Here is a 27,206-nt window from a genome sequence, read left to right on the forward strand (position 1 = left end):
TCTTTTGCGTTTTCTTGGCCTTCTCATGCGCCGTTCGGAAGGTAAAACCAGGGAGACTGAATGCCATACTGCAGGAAGCATTCAACCATTCGGATGAGTGATGGAAATTCCTTGCCAGAGAGCTGATCTTCGAATCAAAACGAGCAACAAGTGGTCATGCACTAGGTTCAGGACGAGTGATAAGCTAGGATGGCTCGCTGTCTGTCTGTAATGTTTCCGAAAACGTGAGTCTCATCGTTGAGTCCAATAATACGCTGTCTATGCGCTCGCTGCAAATGTTCGCCACTACCCTGCGGCTTGTTGGCACTCATCCGAAGCGGTTGCCTGCGAAAGTGTTTACACTCATGACTCTTCGTAGGTCCAGCAAGAGAAGATTCGTGGACAGGAGCCACGGGCCATTCTCTGGTTGGACCTCAATCGGCAACAAAGGCTCGGATGGCGTGTCCTATAGTCTTGATGGTTGGTCTCAGAGAAGGAGCAATGAAGGATGTTTGCCCCTTGATAGACTAAGTCACCTGGCATGCGAGCGTCGGGTCCCAATCGTTTCTCCAGGAAAGCCCAAAACACATTGGATTCTGGGTAAAGGCGGTGCGTTACCGTTCACCTAGGCAGACGAGCGATAAGAGGAGGAGATTACTTAAGAAGAGCCACTTCCTTCCAGGTTCCCATCCATCTAGCAGCTTCACAGAGCTAGGAGGTTCCATTCGATCATCTCTCGCTTAGTTGACACAGCTGCATAAGCTTCGCTTTCCGCTGAACACCCAAGCCATGGCCGACCGGAGAGAAGACCGGCAGAGGGACAACCAGGGCAGGAGGGGCCCAGACGTGGCTTTCCAACCGCACTTTTTCGAGTATCACCGTCATATTCATTATGATGACCACACTCATAGACACACCCATAACCATTATGGGGAAGCTCAGGGACCTCCTCGTCGATCTCGGTCCCGCCGCCCACGAGACGTAGAACCCCCCGCTCGTGATTATCCTCGTCGTCCGCAAGATCAGCCTTTTCGTCCGAGACATCAGTCATCTCGACGTCTTCCTTCCCGGTCCCCTCCACGACGTCTTCCTTCCCGGCCCCCTCCACGACGTCTTCCTTCCCGGCCCCCTCCACGACGTCTTCCTTCCCGGCCCCCTCCACGACGTCTTCCTTCCCGGGCCCCTCCACGACGTCTTCCTTCCCGGCCCCCTCCACGACGTCAATCACCTCCCCCTCGCAGGTCATCTTCCCGCCGTCAACGGGGGCCCCCTCATCCACCCCCTGGTCACTCGGGCCGTCAGGGTCACTCTGAAAACCGTGGCCGCTCTCGTGATCACGGTCATTCGGGACGACATGGTTCTTCCGGCCGCTCAGACTCCAGACACGGGGGTGGGGACCATTTTTCGGAGACTTATGAGCGCAGCTACAGGCGTACCGAGGAGCCTGTCAGGCGCAGAGGGATCTGGGGTTGGTTTGATTGATCAGAGATGCGAGTGGACACTCATTATTCTGCTAGCGATCGCGGAATGACATAACTGTAGCAGGGGCTCCACGCCGCTGGCCCAAGAGGATGCCACCATGGCCGAGGCTCCCAATAATTATGGAAACATTGAGGTGGCTGACAATCCGCAAAGGATTTAATATGGGGGTGTGGAGGGATATGATGGTGTCAAATTGATGGCTGAAGTTCTCAGATTGTTGCTGGCGTCCGATTGTCTCGGTGCTGCACACAGTGGTTTCTTGTTTGATTGTGGCTTCGACTGTCGGCCTTGCATGGTCAAGTATTCTAGCAGCCCATTCCATTCTCTATCCCCGGGTAGCACCTTCCATAAACAATTCCCCAAAACCTCACAACCCCCTCCCTCCCAGTGCAAAAGTCCAGCTCATATCCCTTGCCCAAGCAAACTCTCATTCGTCGATCCCAGAGCGCCCGTTCCCCAACTCAGACCCCTTAACCACAACAAAAGCGCAGCCCACCCCACCTTCATCGCTCAAATACACCACCCAACGAGAACCCTTGGCATGAAAGAAACGAACGCTCTCCCTCCACCAACCCCCCAAGGCGTCTCACCGACCACTCATCCACCGTCCCAATCCTCCCCCCACAGCGCCCCAAACGTTCCAACACGCCGCACCACCAAGAACCTTCCTTCCACTCACAGCTTCCCCCCCCCCACCCAACTCTCTACCTTCAGAAATACCCTCCCACCACACAACGGGATAAAAACCGTCACCCGATGTCATCGTCGTCGCTTCAAAAACCCGATTTGCAAAGAACGAACGAAACGCCCGCCCTTCCCCTTCGGAGGAAACCTGTACACGGAAAAGTGCTGCAGACTTGCGACACGACATGCTAAGTTTCCCTCGCGGCACCATCCTTCTTCACACATATCTGCCGTCCAGGATTCTAGTTGCGGATTCGGGGATTTCTTGCCTACAGTGGGGGGTTCCGCAGTCTCGAATGCAGGATGGAAGTTGCGCTTGGACGATGATGCCAAGGCTGTTTGATACGCTTAGTCAGATATTGGTCAGCGTTATGGGCATTCTCGGCCGATGACGGCGTTGTGATGCAGCATATGAGAAGATGGATCCGGGTTTGGGAGACCGAGAGGAAAAGCAGTCTTGGCCTGGTCACTGAGGGGGCCATACCTATACAAGCGCATCCAAACGGGCCAGCATGCATTATTCTATGTACATATCACTTCGACAAACACTCCACACCACCTACATGCTCTAGCATGTCCCATTCTCGCACAAAGTGGTGTAATTCGTAGTTCCATCCCCATTAGTACACGCCGTGTCAGTCGTAAAGCAGCCCTGTTCCGTGACGCTATCGATCCTCCCCAGCATGAACTCTACCAAACGATAAGACGCACTAGGCGCATATTGAGGAATCATGTGCCCGCTGAGACTGACCTCGACGAAAGTCAAACCTCGCTCAGTATGCGTCGTGCCAAAGACACCAGCACCCGCTAAAGTGCTTGGGTTATCCTGCGTGTGGTAAGGCACGAAGAACTCATCTGACGGCTTGCTCGAGAAACCCTGGGCGCCATTCCAGGTCATGTTCTGGATCATCAGCAAGGTACCGTTGGCAATGAGGATATAGTCAAGAGCACCGTGGGCGATGATGGTTTTATTTAGCTTCTCGATAACACCAGGTAAGATGGACAGCCCGCTCGGAGGAGAGGAATCTGACCCATCCCCAGCGAAGACGTTGTTATTGGTGCACTCCATCCATTGCTCTACTGGCGCATTAATAGCCTTTTGCACATCCGTGCGATTGAAGTAGACGGTCGCTCCTGCGGGGGTGTAATCGAAAGAGCCGGGAAATCCCAGGACGTCCCATAGAAGCGGGCAAGTGGTGGCGATTTGGTAGATGTCAAAGCAAGGATTGATGAGTAGTTCGGCGTAGAAGATAGCATCCCACAAGTCGCATTCGCCGGAGGTATCGTTGGACATTGGAGGGTTTGGAAGGGGCCCAGCGGGAGGATAGACGAGGTATTCGTTGAGAAAGGATGTGTAGCCGCAGGAGTCGGCTTGCTCGTGAAGAAAGCTCATAAACGATGCATTTAGGGAGAAGAGAGGCGCCCAGTAATCGACGTAGGCTACCGCAGGGACTGGAATCTTATAAGTATTTTTTCCTTGGAAATTGCATGAGGGTTTCGCTTACTCTGCTCCTGCACAGCTTCTGTGCTCGTACTCGGATCGTGGATCAAGATGGACTCAACGTCGTAGTATGTCGTGTCATTGCTATTCAGCATCGCATCCGCAATATATGGCACATAGTATCCCGCATAACTCTCCCCGGAGATATAGACTTTGCGATTCTGCAATCCAAAGGTGTCCACGAAGTTCTTCCAGAAGCCCAAGAACTCCGAAGCAACCCCGGTCTCATCCGTAACATCCGGCGTCCCTTGCGAGAAGCCAGTCCCGACCGGCTGCTCTACCCAAACCATGTTGGTGAGGTTCACCCATGTCCATGGGTTCGGGACTGGCGCAAAAGTTCCATACTGCCAAAGAAAAGGTCCATTCTCTTGCAATAGACCTTCAAGAGAGCTACATCCCGGTCCGCCATTGAGCCAAATAGTGATTTCGTCCTCGGCAAGCGGATTCGTTGACGGGAAGTACCAGAAGTAGAGTTCTCGGGTCTCGTTGATCTTGGAGGATATGGGCAAGAGTCCTGCGTACGATTCCCCAATGTCAAAATCGACATCCGGGATAGCAGATCCGTTGACGGCAAATTCTACTCCCATTAGTGCCAAGGCAAATGACGTGTGCATTGAAGGCTCACTGCTTGTAGTGTTCACATATTGTCGCTTATTGTACTGAGGGGGTAATGAACGTCTTGGAAAAACCTGGGCGACCTAGGTGCGCGCTCTGGCAGCGATTTCCCAACATGCTGTGCATTTCTAGCTGCAACGATACCGATAGTGGCCAACAGGCTAATGTAAGTAGAAACACGCATTTTGCAAGGCGGGTGTAAGTAGAATACACAAAGGTAAAAGGCTGAGGAACGAAGAGCTTCCTGCTGCGGGGACTCGAATTTCTATTATAAGTACCAATTGCCACAACGGACAGCTATCGATGAAGAACTAGGCTATGTCTAGGTGATGCAAGGCACCGCGATGTGCTTGAAACGGCGATCATGTGGCTAGGAAGCTTCATTGCTTCCCGAGTCGATTCTACTGGGTCAACAACGGATAAGAGACCCCACTCAGGCCTTCTCCGCACGCAAATCGCAGTACCTGCCATTTCCGTGACGACCTCGCTTCTGCTCACCCGTAGCGCTGACAACGACCTGATGCGGAAGGTGAGGAAGTGTCGTTGACGTTGCCACGCATTGAAGCTTGGCGCTAGAACGTCCGGGCCGGCACTGTCAAAATCCTTTTCCGACCCCCTGTTTTATTACAAGGGGGGAGGCTTTCAACCATGTCCGTTCTTGAGGCTATTTTCGCAACAGGGTATTTGCGTAGCTTTTAGCGAGTTGCTATGCATCTCGAGACTCACAATAAGGTATAAATAGGTACTTGTATAAATAGGTATAAAACACCGATGGGCTCATGTTAGAAAGCAAGTTTCATTTTTCAATACTGATCCTGAAAAGGGCTTTACAAGTAGAGTACATTAGTGTTAGATTCGCCCCCCGGAGATAAGGTAAGTATCCCTGCAAATTAGATACCGGCTTTCCTCGCTCGATGCGTAAGGTTATACCTTAAGGGCCCGAAACATAAATGGGACTACCGGCACCCGGGTCATGCACTCCGCCGGCCCGATTATGCTAGCCCGTAAGCCTCCAGGGCAAGCTGAAGCATGTCTGTTTGGAAGCGATATGGATGCTATCGAGATGATTACTTTCCCAGCCCGAACTGTTTCATCATATCACTTTAGAGGACGCGGTTGCCAGCGATCAGAAGGCAATAGCAGAAATGGTATCCAAACGACCGCCAAAGAAATCATCAAGCGCTCTCCTGCACCTAGACACTAGGTTTGCGACCCCAGACGACATATCTTCGAGCGACAGCGTCAGCGAGACCTTCTGGGATTTGTTCGCTGAGATAAACGGGATCTTACATGTCGTTTTGCGCGTGGATGTTTCTGCTCTCCAAATCCTTCCTGACTTTACTCAGTAGAACTTGTACCTCATCTGCAGACCAGCCAAGAATGCGAGTGTACAATACAAGTGAGAAGCCTTCGAGTCCCTCTTTGAGTTGCACTAGGTTGAAAGCCCCGACCTCTTTCTATATGCGTGAGTAGATCATCAGCTGCGGCTCTTCTGACAGTCTTGGCTGGTGTTCAGAAGTGTTGCTTGCCATTTGTCTGTCCTTTGGCCATAGGCCTATAGGGAGCCTGATCTTTTCACGATGGACATCTTCAAAGCCTGCCGCGCGAACCCAGTCCTCTAGGTGAGGTCCAGGACGTAAGGTACGTCCACCCATTCTTGCTGCTTTTTCGAAATCTACGTTCCACTTCTCCAACCAGGAATCTTTGATCGATCCATCTTCAGAGTAGAGAAGGAAGTCTCCATCCTGAAACTCAGCGATGCCGCCTGGGGTTAGATTATCGTAGCAAGTCTGCACAAGCTTTGGCCAATCTGCTATTGAGCCGGCCATGAAACGGGAGTGGATGTAGTCGAATTTGGTGGGATGCGTCCACGGTGCCTCAACATCGTCCACTTCAAATTTGACGTTTCGAGGTACCATGTTAGGTTGGACGGGGCTGAAATCGTTCCCGATCACTTCCGCGTCAGGGTAAATATCGCCCATCTCGATGCACCAGATACCTGTGCCGGTTCCAAGGTCTAAGATACGTCTCGGATTAGTCAAGGGTGCCAGATGGAGTTTACCACCGCATGCTTTCAAAATCATCTCATGATGTATGTCCATACGATCTTGCTCCGATTCATCGTTCGGAAAGACGTAAGTGCCTTCCCTGAAGGCATGATAACGGCGGCCATTTTCCGTGGGAAAGTTTAGCACACTTGATGTGAGAGATGCGGTGTAGGTGGAACTGGATAAGCTTGAGCGGCCAAACGACAATGTCTACGGGTTTCCAGGGTTGACTTACAGATCATCACTGTACGCAGAATTGCTGTCGTCGATGGCAATATCACCTGCCGCTTGTACTGGTGCTCTTTTTTGTGCTGCTTGAGGTTGTGCTGCTTGAGGTTGTGCTGCTTGAGGTTGTGCTGCTTGAGGTTGTGCCTGAGGTTCTGCTTGAGCAATTTGCGCTGGCGCCTGGGTCGCTAGATGTGTGGTTTCGCTTGTCTGGTTTTGTTCTTCAGCGGGGGTAGGGGCAGACATGGTTGCGGGGCGTTTAAAGGGATGGGATGGCAGATGTGTCAATGGCAAGCGTCGAAAGCATACACTTTAAGTTCAGTGGGGGTTGAGCTTCTCGGCTAGAAGCCTCGAAGCTTTCCGACCGATCATGCCCGGCGCCGTTCCTGGAACGAATCTGCGAGATATTGGGTAGCTATAAATGCGGATGTAACTCAGCCGGGTAAAGCGTGTGAATATTCAATCATCGTATATGGTGCCGCTTAGAAACTCGGTGGAGGGGAAGAAAAGCTTGGGTCTGAGTGGGGTCACTTATTAACACTTGGGAGTCTGGTTGTGAGAGGGGAAGGCTGTTGGGAACGAGACTAGAGCGTCACTACCGTAATTGCTAACTCCACTACGGGAGCTACCGGGCAAAAAAGTGAGGTAGTCCCTAAAGTAACCGGGAAGATCCCTTATTCCTGGTGCCAGCGCGAGCCTAGGATATGCAATCTCCGATAAATCCGAGTCAACAACACTGCAAGCATAAAAACGCATGAATGGCTTCATACAAGGAGAGTACGGAGCAGATCACACGTAGATAAATCTCCAGAAATGCAATGCTGCGGCTTTCCTTCTCTTTGCTCAGCTTGTAACAACATTCCGCAGATCTGGAAGTGCTTACCTGGTAGTAGTCAACAGAACCAGTCTATCTTGTAGACATACCGGCAACAATAGAAATCAAAACGCAAAGACACGACGACACATACCATCCTAAAATTCTGTTCATCCTCAACTACAGATCAGCATGATAATACACCGTCTTGGTGTATTGTATCATCCTAACGTATAGGTAATTGCAATGGAAATCAAGATATGAACATGACATGTGCTATAAGTCTGCTAAAGGCGGTCTTCACTCTTCAGAGTATGATTTGAGGCCGTAGCAAATTAGCAACCAAGTACCGCGCGCTTGCTTTGGCGCCATTGCTGTGCGTCCAGGTAGGGGATAATCCTCACATCCTAAAGTACCTCCCGTATAACAACATACTAGCAAACCAGTAAAATTATTCATTCTCTGCAACGGACTTTTCATGATCATAGAATTGCATCCTTCGAGATGAACTGAACGGCCTATCAATCATTTTCTTGTCCGGAGCTCGGTATGGCCGTTGCCAATGGCCGATTTTCAGCCCTATCAGCTTTTCGATGAGTGACATCATCAGCGTTTCAATTCCACCACAAATTTCCATGTAATTCTTCTGGCTACGTGAACAACCGCCAACAAACTCATAACCACTCCAAAGTCAGCGATACAACATCTTTCACCATGTCTAAAGAATACGAAGGCCAAGACCCCATGGCTATCGCCCGCCAAGCAGAGCGTGACCTCAATTCCCACCAAGCCAAACACGGCGTGAGCACCGCAGACTCAAGTATGCACCTCCCTTCCTTACCCCACCACTCAACTAAGCCCTCCTAGCCACCGAGTCCGGCGTCGACACCAGCGTCACCGACAGGTTCCCCGGCAGCACCATCAAAGTCGGCTCCGCCGCATCAGGCGCCGGCGACAACCGCGAAATCCCCGTCGATGAAGGAGGCGATCTGATCTCCAAGCCTGGCGAGAAGGGCGGATCGGGCCAGTAAGTCGGATCACCAGCCCACCCATGAAAACGCTTTGGGACAGAACCGACTGACCCCTTCGCCAGTCCAACCAAAGCACGAGACTTCGAGGGGCCGGGGGGACCAGAGACCAAGCAGGCGATCTACGAGGAGGCAAACCCGGGGAACGATGATGTGAGGAACAATGTCAGGCAGGGAACCGACACGATCAGGCCGTCAGGGTAGATACGAGGTGGCGGATGAGCATGCGCAAGAGAGTGGAAATATTCGAAGCCGGTGATGAATGAAGGAACCTGAGCAAAGCCAAAGGTCATGACGTGGTTTATCTCCACAATCAATGATTTCCATACCAATACAAAGGGCCGCTGTTGCTGTTGCCGTTGCCATGCTGCCTGCCTCAATCGCGAATCTTAACAACTGAGCCACTAACCTACCACACGATAACCTCTACTGGAATCTCGAAACCCAAACCTCCGCTTCGCCACCCCAGACAAGCACCCTCCGCCCTCGTCTCATTCCTCAGCCATCCAACCATCCCGTCCCCAATCTCCCCTCCGAACCTCCCTCAAAAAGCGCATCCCTTCCCTTCCCTTCCCCTCCCTTCATCCTCCATCTTCCCGGCCCCCATCCACCACACCGCGACCTCGAGGAACCCCCAAACACGGCTCTCGAGCCCTCCCGATCATTAGATCCCCTCAAACGTCCACCCACCAGCCGAAAGCATCCAGGAACCCCCCTCAACCCACACCTGGACAACGTCAAGACCAGCACGACGGCGGGTGCCGCTGCATCGATTCGCCTCTGCGGCACCCAAGTGACCAGCAAGAGGATGGGGCTCGATCTACTGACCAGCAAGAGGACGGGGCTCGATCTACTACTTTACTGACAGGTCACCTAGTTCTACGCTCCGTGGGCCCGAGAAGCCGGAATCGGGCCGGCCTGAACGGGACACGGTTGGTGGGCGATTGGGGATCTTGTCCGTTAGGTGTGGCGGTGAAGAAGGGCTTCTCACGGACAAGGCGGACGGGGAAGGGATGACGGGGTGTTGGCATCTCCGTCGTAGGATCGCGGTTTTTCGTCGGTTGCGCTATGTATTGATGTGTGTCATCAGATCTAGGTTTACACAGCGAACAGGCAGCGAGACGTAGGAGGTAGGATACGACTGGGCTTGTCCCAGGTCTGGTCGCGCTGGGCACGGAAACAGACGTTAGGTGTCCAGAGCATGGGCGAAACTTGAAGCTTGGGCATCATTGATCGATCTATCTATCTGCGAAAACTTTCGCACTCTATTATATATCTGAAGGCTCTTGCCAACCCCCTTGCCAATCCTGTTGAAATAAAGAGAGATCTGATCAACTTCAAGATGCGATGAAATTGCGAACACGTGGGATTGATGGGAACATGCTGACGGGAGGAAGAGAAACACACGCATGCTGGATCTCTCAGGCTCCTCAAACCCCTCAGACCTACCGCATGTGTGCAATAGGTATGAAGAGCTATTACCGCCGCAAAGGTAGCCCTCCGCGTAAAGGTGTCACCGTCTGACCCGCGAGTCTCTGACCTGTAATGTAGAAAAGAGTGTTTGCATACGAATGCCGTCGAAGACTCCCGAATCTCTCAGAAGGATCCATCCTCTCAGTAGCTCCACAAGCACCATCCCTTGATCATTGTCTGTAGGGAGGTTGAGCCACATAAAGTCCAGCCATTTTATTCTCCTTTCCAAGTCTGATGCCGTTCGTCTGTCTCGATACCACTTGGCCTTTCATAGTAGCGTGCTGACTAGGAGTAAAATTCGAATCAGGTTGGCCCGACTGCTGTAAGACCTGAGCTGCCTTCGCTTCTTCCTCCAATTTTCTCTTATGTTTGATAGATCCAATGAGACCCGTGAGTTTCCTCCTGGCTAATTCTTTGAGCTCCGGAGTCTCGGGACTATGCTTGATGGCATCTTGCATGGACTGAAGTTGAGTTACTGAGTTGATGTGAGGGCATGTCCTGCCCCGACCGAAATGAGCGATTCCACACAGGGGGCAGAATTCAACTCCAGCGCGCTTGAGAGGACAGCGTCCTGTTGGATGGTGGTGTTCACATGCAACACACTTAGCCGGAGGACTGTTCGCTCCATCCATCCCAGGGATTTGGCGTGGCATTAGAGGACTGGGAGACATGAGTGGCACCTCTGCGCGTCTGAAAACGGGAACTAAGAAAGGGTTAGCATGACTTATGGATCACCTTAAACCAGAATGAGCTTACCAATGTTCCTGGGTGGAGATGAAAGTGAGCCGTGCACACTGCGAGGGCGACGAGCGTCGGATTGCAGTTCATGAGGAGGAGTGACCTGGACGCCTTCTTCTTCGCTCTCCGGTTCCTCCTCACTCCCATCTCGCTCTTGGAAGTCGGTATCACTATCTGACTCTTGAGGTTTCCGCCCATTCTTGCTACCCATTGGGGATGACTCAAAATATCGCGCAGTCTGCTTGGAGTAATCAACAGCCTATGGAATGTCAGCCAAAGCCGTTCAGGAGGAGCCCATCATCACCCAGTGATGTATGGTTGCCTCAAATCCCAGATGACCAACTTACTTGACGCTTGCGTCTTCCTCGTCCAAAATCCTCAGCACGTGCAGCGGCCTCGGCAGCTGCTTCACGCTCACGTTCCTTGAGAATGTTCTCCCAAATGGAAGGATTTACTTCCTCAGGGGCTTCCGCATTACCTAAGTTGTCTTCCAAAACACCTTTTTCATTAGCCCAGACTCGAGCAAAGCTGAATTGCGACTCCGCGGAGTCATCCTTCCCGGCTTTGGTGTCCTCAATCTGGCTACGATCCAGGAGTCTGTCAACAGAGGAAGAATCATAGTGTATGTCCTGCGTATCGTCGTCTTTGAAAAGAGCCTCGGTGCCATATTTCAGTATCGATTCGAGATCCATGCCTGCATCGTCTTCGGCATCCATTTGTTCGATAAGCACATGATCGAGAGCCATCTTCTTCTTTCCAATCTGCATGATCTTTTCTTCGGCGGTATTGCGAGTAGTCAACTGGAATACGAGAACCTTCTTCTTTTGTCCTATCCTATGTGCGCGCGAGAGCGCTTGGATATCCTGGTGTGGATTAAAGTCGGGGTCGAGTATTATGACGGTGTCAGCAGTGGCAAGATTGATTCCCACGCCTCCAGCACGAGTAGAAAGCAGAAAAGCAAACAAGGGCGACTCCGGAGCATTGAACTCGTCTATCCGTTTCTGTTTCTGGAGAGAGCCTATGCTGCCGTCGAGACGCTGGTAGAACAGACCGAGGCCCGCGAGAAAATCCTCAACCATGTCGAGCATATCCAGGAATTGGCTGAAGATCAAGACTCGATGACCTCGTTCCTGCAATTTTGGTAGCATGATCTCTAACAACTGTAACTTCGATGATGCTTCGACCAGGTTCCGATGTGAAACGACGTGGTTGCTACTTCTCTCCTCGATGTCCTTGCTGTAAACGAATGGATGAGCCAAACATTTCCGTAGTTGCATCAGGATGTTGTTCAGATTGGCGCGTTCGGTTTTCCCGAGAGCTCGCTTGCTTGGCCCGACGATAGATTTAATCAATTCGGGGTTCTTGGCTAGGATCGACTTGTAGAGCTTTTTCTGCACTATTGACATTGTGACTGGGAGAATGATTTGCGCCATGGACGGGAGGAATTTCAGAACTCCGGCCTTGGTCCGCCTGAGGAAGTATTGGCGTAGTTGGTCGTGCAACTGAGCGACATTCTCTTTTGTCAGTGTGGTGTATTCTTCTTCTAAAGCCTCGGCATCAATTGAAGGGTCTAGAAACTGCAGGAGATTGAATAATTCCCGAGCGTTGTTTTGTAAAGGTGTGCCTGCATTCCGTCAGTATGGAAGGACGATGATTGTTGGGGGCTGCTTACCAGTCAAGAGAAGTTTAAAGGGAGGCTTCAGAGCGTTCAGCGCACCATAAAGAATATTCTTGTCGTTCTTCAACCGTTGACCTTCATCCACAATTAAACCTTGCCAGGAGATTCCCTTGAACTTTGAGCGAAACTCGATATCTTGTGCGGCCTCGTAAGAAGTCACCACAACGTGACATCTTAGATCTTTCCCGCCTTCTGGAAAGAGCTCATGATCCAGGGCTAGCTTCCTTGCTCTAGCCGAACCATAGTATGTCACCACTCTCAACGAAGGGGCCCATTGCTTGATCTCGCGTCTCCAATTCGGACAGGTCGAGTTTGGGACAACGACAAGAAAGGGCCAACAACCGTGGAGCTGCTTGAGAGCCGCTAAGAAACCGATCACCTGGATTGTCTTCCCAAGACCCATCTCATCCGCGAGTATAGCATTCCTCCTTTTGAACCACTGGTAATAAAGCCAGTTCAGGCCCTCGAGCTGGTACGCCATGAGTTCGCCTCCAGTCAAGCTTGCCGGTTGGCTCTTCATCGCTAGGTCGTTACCAAAGTCTTGAGCTCGGACCTTGTTTAGATGAGTATTGAGGGTAGATCTTGTAGGAAGTCGAGTGTATGACCCCATAACCCAATCCTCGTAAGCGGCTTTGAAGTCGGTCCACCGCTCAGCATCTTCTGGTGAGGGTGGCTCTGTCCAGACCGCGTCTTCGTATCCTAGACCCTTGAACTTGACATACACTTTTCTGATCTCTTTGATACGGGCTTTAGCAATCTTCTCCGAGGGAGCATTCACAATGTTGGTGTATTCCACGTCAAATACGATGTCTACACGAAGGTAGTCTTCAGGGACGGCTTCTTTGGTGCTCATCTTCGGTGTGTTGGTTATATTATCTTTCTTGGCGAAGGCTTTGAGGGTCGCGGAGGCTGCAACACCCCAGACCCAAGCACCGGGCATCCACTGGACCTTGAAATATGACATTTTCTTCCATTTCACAAGATACTCTTTGGCGTCTTCTTCAATGACGTCCGTAGTTTGCCCAGGCTCATAACGGTCTATGCTTGTAGGGCGCCAAGCTACGAGAGTTTCGACTTCTCCGGGAGCCTCAACACAATCCTTACACTGCCAATCTTGAGTGTACTCATGAAAGAGAGCCTCGGCTGTCTCCTGTTCTTTCCTGTCTTTGAAGCTCTGGCCTCTCGGCGGTAGATGATGCATGTGACATGCTCGATAGCATTTAGTGCAACGAAAGAGAATATGATTCGGATTGTTGATCAAGTCAGTGAGCACATCGGTAGTTGGATCTTCTCCACCGTTGTCTTCCCGTTCTTTCTGCTCGTCTTTGGCTGTTTGGCGCTCCCGAAAGGCTGTGGTTGATGAACCTGGCTCATGGCAGGAGAGACATAATCCTTGGTCTGGAGCGAGAGGGTCTTTGTGTCTAGCAATGCCGACACATCGTCGACATTGAAGAACGAAGTCTTTCGGTGCGATCTTGGTGACGAGATGCTCACGAGCTGTTCGTGGACCAAGGCATTTTTGGTGGAAGGCCGATGTACATCCTTGACAAAAGACGAGCATGCCTTTCACCTCGTCGTCGTCTTCTTCTCTGCATACATCACACATCTGAAAGTGGCGAAGGCGAAAATCATCGTCGGATGAAAGCTCCTTGAAAGCCTCTTTTGCCACAGCGTACCTGGCAATACTATTGGCCGTAGCTGTCTCAGGGATGTCCTCCTCCCCGACCTCGCGCATGTCTCGGCTTCTTCCCGTGTTGCGACCAGATCTCCGAGAAACTTTCACAGCCTCAGGGTCAGGTCTTCTGGGTCCGCGAATCAATCTCCTAGTCTTGTTTGAACCCGATCGGCTTGACGATGATCGCTTGCGTTTCCCAAGCTGAATTGGGTCATCTTCACTCTCATCCTCAAGTGCAAGCAAATCAGAGTAATTTACCCTCTTCTGGGCTGTAGTCCGCGTAGCTCTCTCACCACGGAATCGAGCAGCGGCACGCCGCTTCTCGTTTCCGACATACTCGCCACCCTCGGATTGCGAGGACATCGACATTAAGCTCAGCTGTGACTGCGACTTGCGTTGTCGCGATGTTCTGCTTGACAAAGTGGTCTTGGAGCCTTTGTTTTGACGACGGCCTCGTGTCTTTGGCTTTGAGGGTCTCGCCATGGACAGCTCGTCGTCTGAAAGTAGAATTGATTCAGTTGAGTCGGAGTCGCCAGTCAGTTGATAGGCGAAGTTGGCTATGAGACTAGGTCCGTTTGGAAGCTTCCTCAATTCGTCAAATGAGATCTGTAGATGCGGAATGATTAATCAGCAACGTTACTCTATTGCCACGCTTCCAATTAGGAGAATGGGTTTGGGGTTGGCGATGTAAAAAGGTGCGGAATAAGAATGGATTGTAGAGTGTGTGGATGAAAGTGTATGGCAGGCCGCGTTGATAGGTATCTAGACGACCACGTCCAGAGAGGGTGCGTTGGATGGCATGTAGATGATTGCGTCGAAGGGCAGGTAGAATAATGGAAAAGGAAGCATGTAATGATGTAAAAGGAATCAAGCATTAGAATTGACGGTGAGCGTGGAGGTAGCCGAGGTAGCATGTGTTGAAGAAAAGGTAGGCCAGAAAATGAACTCACTACGTCCTCACTACCATCCGAAAATAGCACAAGGTACTCGACAAAACCAGCATCGTCATATTCCTCCAAGATCTCATCCACTTCTTCTTCATCTTTAAACACCTTATATTCCCAGCGATTTTGCACCGGAGGAACAATGACTGCGAGGCCATTCTTCTTTACAGCCTTTTCGTGTAATACTTCGCCAAGAGCTGAGAAAGGAACTGAACCCTCCTGTGATGAAATAGAGGGCGGGTCGAATCGCATAGTCATTGAGTCTGGATCAATCTCGCCGTTCGCTCTGTCTGCAGAGGCTACAATAAGCTCGACCTCTGAAGTAGATCCACCCTGGGCATCATCCGCATCCTCAACATTATCATGCGCGCGCATCTCGACGTCTACGGATGCGGACTGCGCGAGCATGTCGACCTCTATGGACGCGTCCTCATCCGCCATATTGATTGCAAGCTCTTCCTCTGTGTGAACTTCGCGTCAAGAGCGGACCAAGTCTTGGAAGTCCTTGGGCGCTCAATGATAGGCGCGCCGGCCTGGAAAAGTGCAATGATATCAGGAAGGAAAGAAGGCTTGGGGAACGGGCAGACTGTCCTAGGCAGGAGCTGGCGGTTTCGATTAATTAAAGGGAATGAATGTATCTCCAGCTGTTGAGGTTGATGAACAGCCCACTACAGCTATATGTCGGGGTCTTGGTACCCTACGCCTCCTATAGTGGGTATAAGAGAGAGATTGACAGCGTAACGTAAAGTATGGATCGAAAATAATTGTAAGTGAAAGCAAGAGCTGCTGCTAAAGCTCTCTCACGTCGTTTCACGCGGATCCCTGTCGTGGCGGAACCTCGGTTAATCTAAATTGATTGCCCCTGGTAGCCTCGGGTGCTCCCATGTCATGCCCTTTCTCAAAGCCTATCAACAGCACCGTGGATATAGAGTCAATTGCTTGATCAGACGCCATGGCAACTCCAAACCCAATGGCTAATACGTACCCTATACCTCCCTTACCGGTTTCGAAGAAGACAGTCTGCATTGCGGGCATCATTACGACAGTGTACGGTCTTGACGAATTAGATGCAAAAGTCCAAGATGTGGCATGCTTGTGGCTCCTCCATCCGCGGCTACAAACACAAGAATGCATGGCGCCCGTGGCTGCCTCGACCGTCAATGCTTGGAGAGAAGAAAAGCAAAAGCCGAAGAAAGGGAAGGCGTTGGGTCTCATATGCGTTTCATTTGACCAGAGGAATCACGGCTCGAGAGAAGTGGATGCTCTCTCGAATGAAGCTTGGAGGAGTGGGAACAAGACGCATGCTCAGGACATGTTTGCAAGCTATCGTACGTATCAAGGAAGAGTAATCAAACGAGCACTAACCACCTAAAGACGGGACTGCAATTGATACATTTCATCTTATGAACTATATCACCTCCTACGTATTCCCGACATCACAGCATGTGATTGTAAACCATTTGGTGTTGGGAGTGAGCCTTGGTGGCCATGCTGCATGGCATTGCATAACACATGATCCTCGAATCACCACTGCAGTTGTCATCATTGGTTGTCCTGACTACGTCCGCCTGATGTCTGATCGAGCTCGGCTCTCAAAGCTTGCAACGTGGACGGACAGTGACCCTCCAGGATCGTCATTCTTAGGATCAACGGATTTTCCGAAAGGCCTTGTGGAAGCCGTGGAGAGGTATGATCCTGCGGGATTGCTTTTGGGTGAGATTGTGTCTCGCGATGACGATGTATACGATTGGGTTCCTACTGCCTCAGAGCAACAGAGACTACTGCCATTGATGAAAAGGTCTTTGCAAGGGAAACGGATATTAAATATGGCGGGTGGTGATGATAAGTTGGTACGTGCACTTCTTGAAGCGAGGCCTCCCGACAATCTATACTATGTCTGAGTTACAAACCATGTGTTGGGTGCAAACTGCTCACCATGCTCCCCAAACTTGTCTTAAAACCCGTTCGTTGCCTTAAAGAAGTAATACTAACTCCGAAATATACAGGTCCCATACAAGTGTGGAGAGCCGTTTCTACGATGGCTCAAAAAAGCCACTGCTTCTGATGGATGGTTTAATGAAGGCGGAGTCGTGTTCGAAGATATCGTCTTCGACGGTGTAAGCCACGATATGAACCCAAGCATGGTCAGAGAAGCGCATCGATTTATTATAGAAGCATTGGAACAGACGCCTACAGAAATCGCGGGACGCGCGTCAAAGATATGAATTTGTCACTCTCCACTATGAAAGGGAGAAAAACTGTCTATCCTGGACTGCCAACTGGGGACCTCGGACCGTGTAACCCTCGGGGCATCTCTAAGCAGGGAGGGTTGATAATGGAAGCCATTCCACCAGGACTGAGCATGCAGGTCTGTATCCCAGTGTCTTGTCTCCAAGTGGGCCACCATCTGACTAAAACGCAGTCATCTCAAGACTCGCTAAGGCCAGGAAGTGTAAAGGGATAGCACCAAAGGCATCCAAATACATCTGATAGTAGACTTTCTGTATCGAGTAGATTGACAGTAGCACTTGATAGAAGCCCACAATCGCGCCAATATACGTCAGCCTCTTTAACATGAGCACCGACTCCTCCCAGGGGAGAAAATTCGTAAGGCGTCCTATGAGAAATCGGTTGTCGCAGCCTTGCATGGTGTATGTCCGTCAATATTAAAGTGCTCACCCTCCACCATCACCTGCAGCGGCAATTTATGCTTCTTTGACTGCCGAGATTCATCTGATCCTCAATCACATCACCCGAGGGACCTGACAATCTTTCTTATTAAATGCTTTTGCACATCAATAAATTTGTCCATATGCCGTTGTATGTTTTGGGCCTTATGCACAAAGAAAAGGCAGAGAGACGTGGTCGAGACACGGGGTAGCTCGGGCACCTCAAATCTATAATGTTGTACTTGTAAGCGCCGCCACCACCAGAACGTCATCGGCGTGACTGCATGTCACACGTTTTCAACATGAGGCGATACCTGTATCAAAGTTGGTTAACAAGAAAGGCAGGAGATCGAATGATCGTCTCGAACAAAGGAGCTGAGGAAGTCGAACAAAGTCGTTTGACCACGAAGGTGGGGTGGCGATGGCGGTACGCGCAAATCATTGAGTTAGCAACGAGGCTGGCCATGCCCACTGCCGCAGAGCTGCATCATTCATGGCCATTTCTATCTTTGTCCCTGCCAGGTCCAAAAACAGGGTTCACCCCCCCCCCCCAAACCCTTCCTTCGGGAAATATACGCAAGCAGCCTACTGGCCTATTGCAACCAGTGCCGTAGGATAATCACCGACCATTAGCGCCATCCATGGTGTCTGCCTGTCGATCCAACACCACTAACAGGAATTTGAACAAGCAAAAGCACCCTCTCAGCCACTGAGAGTGGTCTGTTGACATCATGCCCTCGCGGTCCGAGGCGTACACCCTTCGGAAAAACCTTCACGGGCAGGCGCGAGCAGTGTGTGGTAGGTAGCTTAGGCGGCCAGGACCCCGAAAGTGAAACAAACAGGTCATTACGGTAGCTGCGTCCTTGTCAGCTGTGCAGAACCTCTCTTATATTTGGACAAGCATCTTCCTTCATCCTTCATCCTTCATCCTTCTCTAAACCACATTCCACATTCCTACAACCTTACACCGCCAGAAACATTTCTACTTTCCTAGAAATACTCAGCTCTCCTCTACTATTTTCACATACTACCATCTTTTCCCCTTCTGCACATCGTACCTCGGTCCTTCAAGTCGCTCAAACCCCGTTTCTTAAGAAGCAAACCCAGATCTCCAGACACTATGGCAACCAAACTCCAGAGAGTCAAGCTTATTCAGAACAAGAACTACCAACGTTCTGGTCCCAAGTCTTATGTCTCCCTCCTCCACAAGTACAAATTCACACCTACATTGGACGGCCCATACACCGTCATCAACAAAGCCCACCACCAAGGCAAACATGGTGAACACAAAGCCGTCGGTGGCAAGACCCATATGCAGAAGGTCCTCCAGAAAAAGGCTCCGACCAGCGACCAGACCGGCGATGTCCCCGCCGAAGACTCACAGAACGATTCTGAGTATCTTTGTCCTGTCACCATCGGTACTCCAGGCAAGACCTTCACTCTAGACTTCGACACTGGATCAGCCGATCTCTGGGTAAGTATCATGCGTCGTTTTCTGCTTTCTAACACCCAGCCCTAATAGTCTTACAGCTTTGGTCCACAGAGCTGCCTGCAGCCACCACATCAGGCACCAGCCATACCATCTTCGACCCCACCCAGTCGAGCACGTTCAAGAACTCCTCTGGTTCGTCCTGGAAGATTTCCTACGGAGATAACTCCTCTGCCTCCGGCACAGTGGGAACCGACGTCGTCAATGTGGGCGGTCTCATCATCCAAAACCAAGCTATCGAATTGGCTCAAACCCTCTCGACCCAATTCCAGCAAGACAGTAGCGACGGGCTCCTCGGTCTCGCCTGGGGATCCATCAATACCGTCACTCCCAACCCGGTGCAGACTCCCGTTGAGAACATGATTTCCCAAAACGACATCCCAAAGACTTCCGAGCTCTTCACCGCCAATCTCGGCTCCGTCAAAGACGCGAATGATCCAGACAAAGGCGAATCATTCTACACCTTCGGTTATATCGATCAAGACGCCCTTGGCGGCCAAACCCCTTACTACACGCCCGTGGACAACTCTCAGGGCTTCTGGATGTTTGACAGCACCTCTGCAGTCGTAGCCGGCAAGACTATCACACGTTCCGGCAACACCGCCATCGCTGATACCGGAACAACCCTCGCTCTGGTTGACGACACCACCTGCGAAGCTATCTACAAGGCGATTCCAGGAGGCAAATATGATTCTACGCAGCAGGGATACATTTACCCTTCCAACACCGCTCTCAACAAGCTCCCTGTTGTGAGCTTCGCTGTCGGGGGACAGCAATTCGCCCTGCAGAAAGAGGATCTAGGTTTTGCTGACGCAGGCAATGGCATGACCTACGGAGGCATTCAGTCTCGTGGAACTATGACCTTTGATATCTTGGGTGATGTGTTCTTGAAGAGCATTTACGCCGTGAGTCATTTATCTTTCGGAGTATCATCTTATACGAGGCTGACAATACTTCAGATCTTCGACCAAGGCAACACCCGCTTCGGCGCCGTCTCCCGGTCGGAGCCCACGCAAAACACCACCATCCCCGCTGCATCTAGCTCTTAGGAAGGATTACAACTGCGCGGTGGTGGGCGAAATCACCGGATGCGCAGAGCGAGTCGGAAAGTGCTGCGGAGAATAGATAAGATGGTGCAATACATGAAGTCGATATGAACGTATCGTCGTGGATGGATGCGTAGACTGCCTCGTGCATCCCCTTTGGCCTTGATCGGTTATTAGCTTGCTTCTTGTCTTGTTGAGTTTGTATGTTTTTGCTGTGATGGACATGGTCAACTTTGAACGGTGCGAATGGTAAGATCGAGTACGGTTTACGGCTTTGAAGAGGGAATAACAATCGTTCAGAATTGGATCATGACCATGAGACAAACCCGAAGAAAACAAACAAATAGATTAACTCCCAGTTGTATTCGTCGATCAATCACATGCAGAGAGCGTGACTCCATGTAATTGAGTTGATTCGTTTCCTACTGGACTACATCCATTCAGTTGAGCAAGTATCGCGAGCAGCCTTATCCTAACAAAACACCAAAAGAAAGAAGATTGATCTCTTGTGTGTCATCATGATTTGCAATTTCGCCCTCTTTCGCCATCAGCATATCCGTCTTTCTTGATGAGCCACATCCACAATCCCAAGACATCTCCTCACACGTAGTAGGCTTGCTTTGGGCTTGTCTACTTCTTCCCATTTTTCGCCGTCTCCATCTCGTCATCGGAAGCAATAAGCTCATACTCCTCATCAGTCAAGAACGCCTCATCGCTCTCAGTGTCCTCGTCATCAAGCTCAAGGCTCTCGACGTCCTCCAATGGATCCTTGACGCTCACTGGGGCAGGTGGTACTGCGGCAGGAGTAGTAGTAGCCTCAGCCCCATAAGTGCTAGAGACAGGAGATTCCTTGTCGAGCTTGGGAAAGATCATCTTGCTCTCGGTCTGCTGTTCCTCTTCTTCATCTTTCACTGAGGCGTGCTTGGCAATATCTTCGATATGCTCGGTCTTGGCTATCTCAATCTCGACAACAGGCTCAGGTGCCTTAACGTCGACGTCGCACCAGAGCTTGTGACCAAATGGTAGACCAGTGGTGTCCTTGAGACGCCAGTAGGAGATAGCCTTACCCTGGCGCTCAGGGGCACGCATCTTGACTGTGAAGTCAACTTCCTCCCCAACTTCGACAACGCGATCAATGACGTTGCTCTTGGTCGCTTTGTAGATTTGCGTTACGTGCGATGGGTGGTTGGGGTCAACGTCTAGCATGCCGTCGCCGCCGATGAAGCAGACGGTGCAGCCTGCGGGCCAAGCGTGTGGGCCGGGATTGCGAAGAGTCCAAGTTTGCTCGAATTGCTTGCTTGGTGGCATGGAAGAACCGTCGACGACGGAGTCACGAATGAAGTGAGCTTGAAGCTCGGGGGCAGCGATGGGCTTGGTGGCCACGACCTTGGGCTCTTCCTCAATTAACTCGGTAGGCATGACTTCCGCGACAGTTTGGACCTGGGTAGCAGCGTTGGCCGACGGTGCAGCTGGAGTAGTCTCCGTGGACTTAGAGCTTGTCTGTGGAGACTGGTCGCCCATGGTACGCATTTGCTCTCCATTACCTTTTTCGCCCAAGGTGGTGACCGAGACATTGCGAACAGGAGTCTTGAACTTGATCAAGGGGTGAGTGCGGTTATGGATCAGCTTAGGCAGAGCCTCGCAGTTCGCACAGAAGTCGGTGTCGTGGCAAACAGCACATTTGTATCGGTCTCCCACAATGTATTCACCTTTGTCGGCGCATAGAGGGCCATCACAGAAGATACCGGTGTGATGCTGGTAGCTTCGGGGCTTCTGTGACACTGGCTCATATAGCGGGACTAGACGATGTCCTGGGTGAGTCTTGTGAGCTTTCTTGATGCATGTCGAGCAGTAGTCGAAGTCTGGGCAGGTCATGCACTTGTGACGGACGCCACAGATGTCCTATTCTTGTCAGCATGTATCATTGAGACCAACGTCGAGGAACGTACCTCGTCGCAGCCATCGCAGATTGCACCATGACGCATGTTGCGGCCAGGAGGGCAGAGCTTGTCAGCTAAACTGGTAAGAACTGTGTCCTTCGAAGCAGGTTCAAACGCGTGGCTAGGATGATGACCATGCTTCAAGCCAACGTGGCATGGCATGCAAAGGTCGTAGTCTTCGCAGACGGTACATGTAACAAAGGTTGCCTCAAGGAACACTGTAAAGATCAGCAATGATGTGGAATGACAAGCAAGACGTGATCTCACCTCCAACGCAAGAGTTGCAAGTTCGGCTGAGATCGAGAGCTTCGTGGACGTTCTCTTTCTTGGTATCCGAAGTGAAAGCACCCGGGACTGCCTTTTCCTCAACCTTGATAGCCTTCTTTGGGGCAATGGTTTCGGTCGTGCTATTGATGACCTTCCCTCCCTTAACGAACCGCTTGATCAACCAGTGGTCCTCGCTGTCACAAAGGCAGCCCTTCTCAACACAGTCTTGGCACAGATCAAAGTCACCACGTTCACAAATGCTGCAATGCCAGTGGGCATCTGGGATTGGCTTATCGCAATTGTTGCAGCAGATGGTGAAAGAGTTGCTTGGAACCAAGCAGTCTCTAGCGCTGGCTTGTCGCATTGACTCCAGCGCCTCGGTAATATTCGAATGGTCATCGACAGCTGTAAAGTCATTCTTAGTGGAGAAGAAGCGAGGCACGGACTCCGCGTCTTCGAAATCGTTCTCGGCAAGCGTTTCTTTTGCTGCTGCAGGGGATACATCCTTCTTCTGGAAAGCTGTCTTTGTGGCGTCAGAGAAACCGCCATCCTCTGAGATTGGCCAGTAGTAAGGTTTAGAAGGCTTTAAGGTTGTATCTTCAGCTTCCTCATGCTGCGACTCTGAGCTGGACTTGACGGAGGGCACAAGTGTCGCAGCTGATGGATAGTTCCTTCGGACGTACGCATCGATTCTTGATTCCTCCAGCAAGTCATTCTCAGCCTTGACAGGATCCGAGATATAGGGATGAACGTAGCATCGAGTAGGAAGACGGTCAGGGACGACCGAGTCTGACTTTGGCATCTCGATCGGCTTGGTAACTGGCTTTTCAGTGATGGTGACTCGGATCTTGAGCTTCTGCTTGGCTTTCGCAGCACGGTACAGTTGCTTGTAGACAGATGGAATACTGCTATCTAGGGTGATGAACGAAGACGAGCTGTCGGAATAGCGCTCAAAGACAGTGGTCTGACTTGAAGGAATGTTGAGCAAAGTGCGAAGCTATAAAAATTATGAGCATCAGCGGAGGTCAACACCCGAAGAAAGTTCATGATGTAGAGGTGTAGGTGTATGAGTTGCTGTGAAGGCGAGGCTGACGGAGTTATGTACCTTGTTGGGCAGCGAATTGGCACCAAGATCCCTCAGAGGAAGCTTGAACTTTCGATTTTCATCCTTGCCGCTTATGATGATCTTGATAGTGATAGGCATGTCTGGAGACGATGCCGTGGCGTTGGTAGCCATTGTCAGCTCTGACTCGGAGGAGCTCTTCTGATGACGAAAGCTGGTATCGGGCAGTGGAGACAAGGGTCTGTCAGAAGAATAAGATAAAGAAGCTGTGTAGCTTCTTAGTGATAGATACTTATTAAGCGTAGCTTACACTTGTTATCAGAAAAAATTTGATGAGTGTTGGTGAAGGAGGAGGAGTCGTGAGGTAAGGTAGGATCTGAGGAACAAGAGTGGGGGAAGTGAGAGGACATCGCTGCCTGGATTACATTTAGCGTCTGCAAAATATATGGCAATGCTTGGCACTGAGATGGATCTGGATTACGAAGGCTTCTCTTATTTCTCAAGTCCTAGATACTCCGAAAATTGTAATTCACAACTGAATCTTTTGTATACAACTGCTCTTACCATTCAAGCCCCGCTGAGGTTTCCACAGTCCGACCAAAATTGATAATTTGGATCAGGGGAGGGAGGGGGAAAATATTTCAGTGCCAAGTATTACAATGGATTTTGGGTATGCTAAAACACATAATAATGAACACTTTGTCTGCCACGAATTTCATAACCTATTTCGGAGGTTGCGTTAATAACACTCTTTGAATGTCAGTGTTTCGACTATAGGTCAAACATATACTGCCGGTGAAGCCGAGACAACTGTCATGTTGACCAGCTAGAGAATTTTAGGTGAAGTGTAGAATGCAACCATATCTATGCAAGGGATTCGATTGAGGTGGCATCCACCAGCAATTCTTACGTATCTTACACAAGGGTCTAGAGGAACATATGCTTGAATGTTTCGACAAGCTTCGAACAAGCCAAACAGCTCAGACCATGAACGGTCTCTCTCCATCGAGATCCGAAGATTATTTGCTCACGCACTGAGAAACGCAACGAGAGTAGAATGGAACTATCAAGTACACCAAGAACTCAATTAAAAAAAATAGTTACTTATTGAAAAGTGCACGCTGGAAATGCATCACGGACACGCTGAATAACTTGGACGAAGAACATTCAAAGCTAGTAAAGCCACCATGTCGAAGATCAGCCGGCTTTTATTGTGGTGGGTAGTAACCTGGAGGCGGCGCATAAAAGATAGGAGGTGTCATCATCCCACCCATGCCCATCACTCCACCTGATGGCGGCATTGCATATCCTGCTGGAGGGTAAGGCGGCGTACTTTCTACAGGCGTAGGTAGTTGTGTAGAGTCATAGTAGTAGACCATTCCGTTGCTCTCGTGAGCGACAGTGCCTGCTTGTGTGGTTGGCTCGGTCGGCGGTGGCGGTGGCGGGGCTGGTGCAAGTGGAATAGGATAAGGATAAGGTTGACCAGGCACGAAAGCTGGAGCTGCGGCCGAGGGAGCTCCGCCAGCTTGGTCTGGAGGAGGATAGAAGTAGACCGGCGGAGGGAAATGTGGTGGGTAGAAGCCCTGCGGTTGCTGATAAGGGTAGGGTTGGAACGGTTGAGCGTGGATAGCTCTCTCGGGTATTTGAGGCAAAGGTGTACCACCAGATGCTTGACTGGGGTGAGATGGATGTCGAGAATGGGGATGCTGGAAATCTTGCGTGTATGCCTGACCGGTTATCTGTGTGGGTACTTGCTGGTGGAACGGCAGCTGCTGTTGTTGCTGCGGTGGGTTGAACTCAAGAGTGGCAGGAGAGTCTATGTCTGCAACTTGCAGTGTCCTTTCAGGCTTCGGATGGTGCATCGGTAGGGCTGCGGGGCGGTTCTCGCGGAATGTAGGCTTCTGAGGGAGTGGGTAGGCTGACGGCTGAGGAAGATTGACCGTGGGAGCCATGCTCATGTTAGTCGCAGGCTGTTGACCCGTTACCTGAATCTGCTCGGCTGCCGGAGGTAATCGGACTACTGGCGCAGGTCGCGGTGGAGCTGCACCTGCTGGCGAAATGATACCTTCCACCGCCACTTCTCGTGCAAGTGACGACCTCCTACTCAAGGCCACACTTGGTGAATAAGCGCTTCCAGCATAGGCACTCGTCCTCCTGCTGGAAAGTCCACCGAAGGCACTATATCCTCCACCAAAGCTTCCTCTTCCCCGTATTCTACCAAAGCCTTGCTGATTGGGTCGCATGGCTCGAGGAATGAATATGAAGGACCGGTCCAGCGATGGAAAGACATACCGGATGGGCATCTCCGGTAAGGAGATCTTGACAGGTTTGTCTCGGCGAAGTGGTGGGCGGTGGTGAGGAAGGCGAGTATGTTGATTCACGGGCACCGCAGGGAATGTTATTGCATCTGACATGCCGCTGAGTAACACTCTGATCTGAACGTTTCCAATCATTGTCGTTTTCGAAAATGATCGATTAGGTGGTTGTGACTTCGCAGGAGGCGACCTTCCATTTTGTCGGTCGTGTGTGCTGGGATCGAAGGGTATTTCGTGGTCATGTGCAGTCTGCGTACTGGGCTGGGTGACAGTCTCATGGAGATCGTGAGCCCAAGGGGCATCGGCTGGTCCCAAAGGCTGCGAGTCTCTGCTTGCTAGTGAGCAAATTCTATCTTCAGATAGACGACATGGTTTATTCAAACATACCTGAATGACGGGTAAGGGCCTGCCATGGGCCCTCGCCCTCTTCCCCGGCCTCTGCCGAAAGGTCTGAAGCCATTCTGGCCTGGCGCAGCAGATCGGTGATCATGCATAAAGAATACGCCTCTGTTGGGAACAAACGCTGGATCCGCATCCCTCTTCTTCTTGTACTCTTCATGCTCCCGTCGCCTTCGTTCTCCTACGCTGTCTGCTGTAAGCAGTTCAGCTGGTCCTTGGTGTGCGACGCCCTGCTGCGGTTCCCCTTCTAGCTGTTTGCCCAGGTCTTCGAAATTTGTCCCTTCAACATCTACCTCGCCCGAGACCTTCAGTCCATTCATCATTGCTTCTGTATCATTAACTGTGGTGGCAAGAGGAGATTTTGATGGGGCTGATCTGGACGGTGGTGCAGCGTTTGAAAGACGTTCCCGATGTCCATTCGCTACCGCATCTACTTTCGAATTTGTCCGAGGAGGCGACGTATCACTGCCATCACTCCCTTCAGCATCTGCGTCGTCATCCGCGTCGCTTATGGCAGATCCTTCGCTCAAAGAATCCTCCTCCACACCGGCGGCCACAGAACCCTCTTCCTCCTCCCCATCATCCTCGATTCTTCTCCTGCTCTTAATGAGATTCTTCTGCCGTGGAGCCCCCATGGTTGGTTACCGGAGCGCAAGCGGTCCTTGTAAGAAACCACTCGTAAAGGAGCGTATCAAAGAAAATGAGAGTCGTGGCGCTAGATCAGGCACCGATGCCGGAGGAGAAAAATGCGGACATGCGTCGAAGGTCGTTGGGGAACTTGCCTGGACATCGACGGTCATTAGATGGCCGGCATCAAAAGATGCGTCAGTTCAAAAGAAAGGTAGGCAACCCGGCGGCATGTGCAGGATTGATGACATCTTTCCCGGTCTTCAAGATTCTTTTTCGGCACCGGGGCTTAGCATACGACTAAGCCTGATTAGTCCTCGATATCTCTTGGCGTTTCTCCCCTCGGAGCCTTTCTTCAATGTATTTTCTTTCTTTTTCCTCGGTGATGGTAGCCAGCTTTACGAGTTTATCAAGCTCCATTCGAATGTTCCAAATAGAGTATAATACAGTGTTGCAAAGTTAACTTGCATCCAACGGTTAAGTTGCCGAAGAGGGATCAAAAGTGGA

General features: G+C 51.0%; 11 protein-coding genes across 11 annotated transcripts; 5 read left to right on the forward strand and 6 right to left on the reverse strand.

Annotated features, from left to right (window-relative positions):
* Positions 1–682: 682 nt before the first annotated feature.
* On the reverse strand, positions 683–1,323 carry HO173_007682 (uncharacterized protein; the record flags this gene model as incomplete). Its single annotated transcript, XM_037309582.1, has 2 exons — positions 683–1,288; positions 1,318–1,323. The coding sequence occupies 2 exons, from the start codon at positions 1,321–1,323 to the stop codon at positions 683–685; spliced, it is 612 nt and encodes a 203-aa protein (XP_037163661.1).
* A 1,390-nt stretch (positions 1,324–2,713) lies between these two features.
* Positions 2,714–4,260, reverse strand: HO173_007683 (uncharacterized protein; the record flags this gene model as incomplete). The annotated part of the gene is made up of 2 exons (XM_037309583.1): positions 2,714–3,597; positions 3,651–4,260. 2 exons carry the CDS (start codon positions 4,258–4,260, stop codon positions 2,714–2,716), a joined length of 1,494 nt encoding a protein of 497 aa, XP_037163662.1.
* Positions 4,261–4,909: 649 nt separating this feature from the next.
* Positions 4,910–5,610, forward strand: HO173_007684 (uncharacterized protein; the record flags this gene model as incomplete). Its single annotated transcript, XM_037309584.1, has 3 exons — positions 4,910–4,949; positions 5,115–5,134; positions 5,341–5,610. 3 exons carry the CDS (start codon positions 4,910–4,912, stop codon positions 5,608–5,610), a joined length of 330 nt encoding a protein of 109 aa, XP_037163663.1.
* A 108-nt stretch (positions 5,611–5,718) lies between these two features.
* HO173_007685 (uncharacterized protein) lies at positions 5,719–6,780 on the reverse strand (the record flags this gene model as incomplete). The annotated part of the gene is made up of 2 exons (XM_037309585.1): positions 5,719–6,487; positions 6,545–6,780. 2 exons carry the CDS (start codon positions 6,778–6,780, stop codon positions 5,719–5,721), a joined length of 1,005 nt encoding a protein of 334 aa, XP_037163664.1.
* Positions 6,781–8,062: 1,282 nt separating this feature from the next.
* Positions 8,063–8,580, forward strand: HO173_007686 (uncharacterized protein; the record flags this gene model as incomplete). The annotated part of the gene is made up of 3 exons (XM_037309586.1): positions 8,063–8,168; positions 8,216–8,375; positions 8,442–8,580. The coding sequence occupies 3 exons, from the start codon at positions 8,063–8,065 to the stop codon at positions 8,578–8,580; spliced, it is 405 nt and encodes a 134-aa protein (XP_037163665.1).
* A 1,439-nt stretch (positions 8,581–10,019) lies between these two features.
* On the reverse strand, positions 10,020–15,325 carry HO173_007687 (uncharacterized protein; the record flags this gene model as incomplete). Its single annotated transcript, XM_037309587.1, has 5 exons — positions 10,020–10,552; positions 10,606–10,846; positions 10,935–12,211; positions 12,260–14,546; positions 14,891–15,325. The coding sequence occupies 5 exons, from the start codon at positions 15,323–15,325 to the stop codon at positions 10,020–10,022; spliced, it is 4,773 nt and encodes a 1,590-aa protein (XP_037163666.1).
* A 511-nt stretch (positions 15,326–15,836) lies between these two features.
* HO173_007688 (uncharacterized protein) lies at positions 15,837–17,109 on the forward strand (the record flags this gene model as incomplete). Its single annotated transcript, XM_037309588.1, has 3 exons — positions 15,837–16,212; positions 16,259–16,734; positions 16,891–17,109. The coding sequence occupies 3 exons, from the start codon at positions 15,837–15,839 to the stop codon at positions 17,107–17,109; spliced, it is 1,071 nt and encodes a 356-aa protein (XP_037163667.1).
* A 17-nt stretch (positions 17,110–17,126) lies between these two features.
* On the forward strand, positions 17,127–17,348 carry HO173_007689 (uncharacterized protein; the record flags this gene model as incomplete). The annotated part of the gene is made up of 2 exons (XM_037309589.1): positions 17,127–17,252; positions 17,307–17,348. The coding sequence occupies 2 exons, from the start codon at positions 17,127–17,129 to the stop codon at positions 17,346–17,348; spliced, it is 168 nt and encodes a 55-aa protein (XP_037163668.1).
* Positions 17,349–18,673: 1,325 nt separating this feature from the next.
* HO173_007690 (uncharacterized protein) lies at positions 18,674–20,091 on the forward strand (the record flags this gene model as incomplete). The annotated part of the gene is made up of 3 exons (XM_037309590.1): positions 18,674–19,027; positions 19,084–19,947; positions 20,002–20,091. 3 exons carry the CDS (start codon positions 18,674–18,676, stop codon positions 20,089–20,091), a joined length of 1,308 nt encoding a protein of 435 aa, XP_037163669.1.
* A 627-nt stretch (positions 20,092–20,718) lies between these two features.
* HO173_007691 (uncharacterized protein) lies at positions 20,719–23,532 on the reverse strand (the record flags this gene model as incomplete). Its single annotated transcript, XM_037309591.1, has 4 exons — positions 20,719–21,990; positions 22,038–22,246; positions 22,296–23,292; positions 23,401–23,532. 4 exons carry the CDS (start codon positions 23,530–23,532, stop codon positions 20,719–20,721), a joined length of 2,610 nt encoding a protein of 869 aa, XP_037163670.1.
* Positions 23,533–24,566: 1,034 nt separating this feature from the next.
* HO173_007692 (uncharacterized protein) lies at positions 24,567–26,707 on the reverse strand (the record flags this gene model as incomplete). Its single annotated transcript, XM_037309592.1, has 2 exons — positions 24,567–26,001; positions 26,061–26,707. The coding sequence occupies 2 exons, from the start codon at positions 26,705–26,707 to the stop codon at positions 24,567–24,569; spliced, it is 2,082 nt and encodes a 693-aa protein (XP_037163671.1).
* Positions 26,708–27,206: the final 499 nt, after the last annotated feature.

The sequence above is a fragment of the Letharia columbiana genome, assembly GCF_014066305.1.
Source record: "Letharia columbiana isolate WasteWater2 chromosome Unknown Sc0000025_s0, whole genome shotgun sequence".
NCBI classification, from domain to species: domain Eukaryota; kingdom Fungi; phylum Ascomycota; class Lecanoromycetes; order Lecanorales; family Parmeliaceae; genus Letharia; species Letharia columbiana.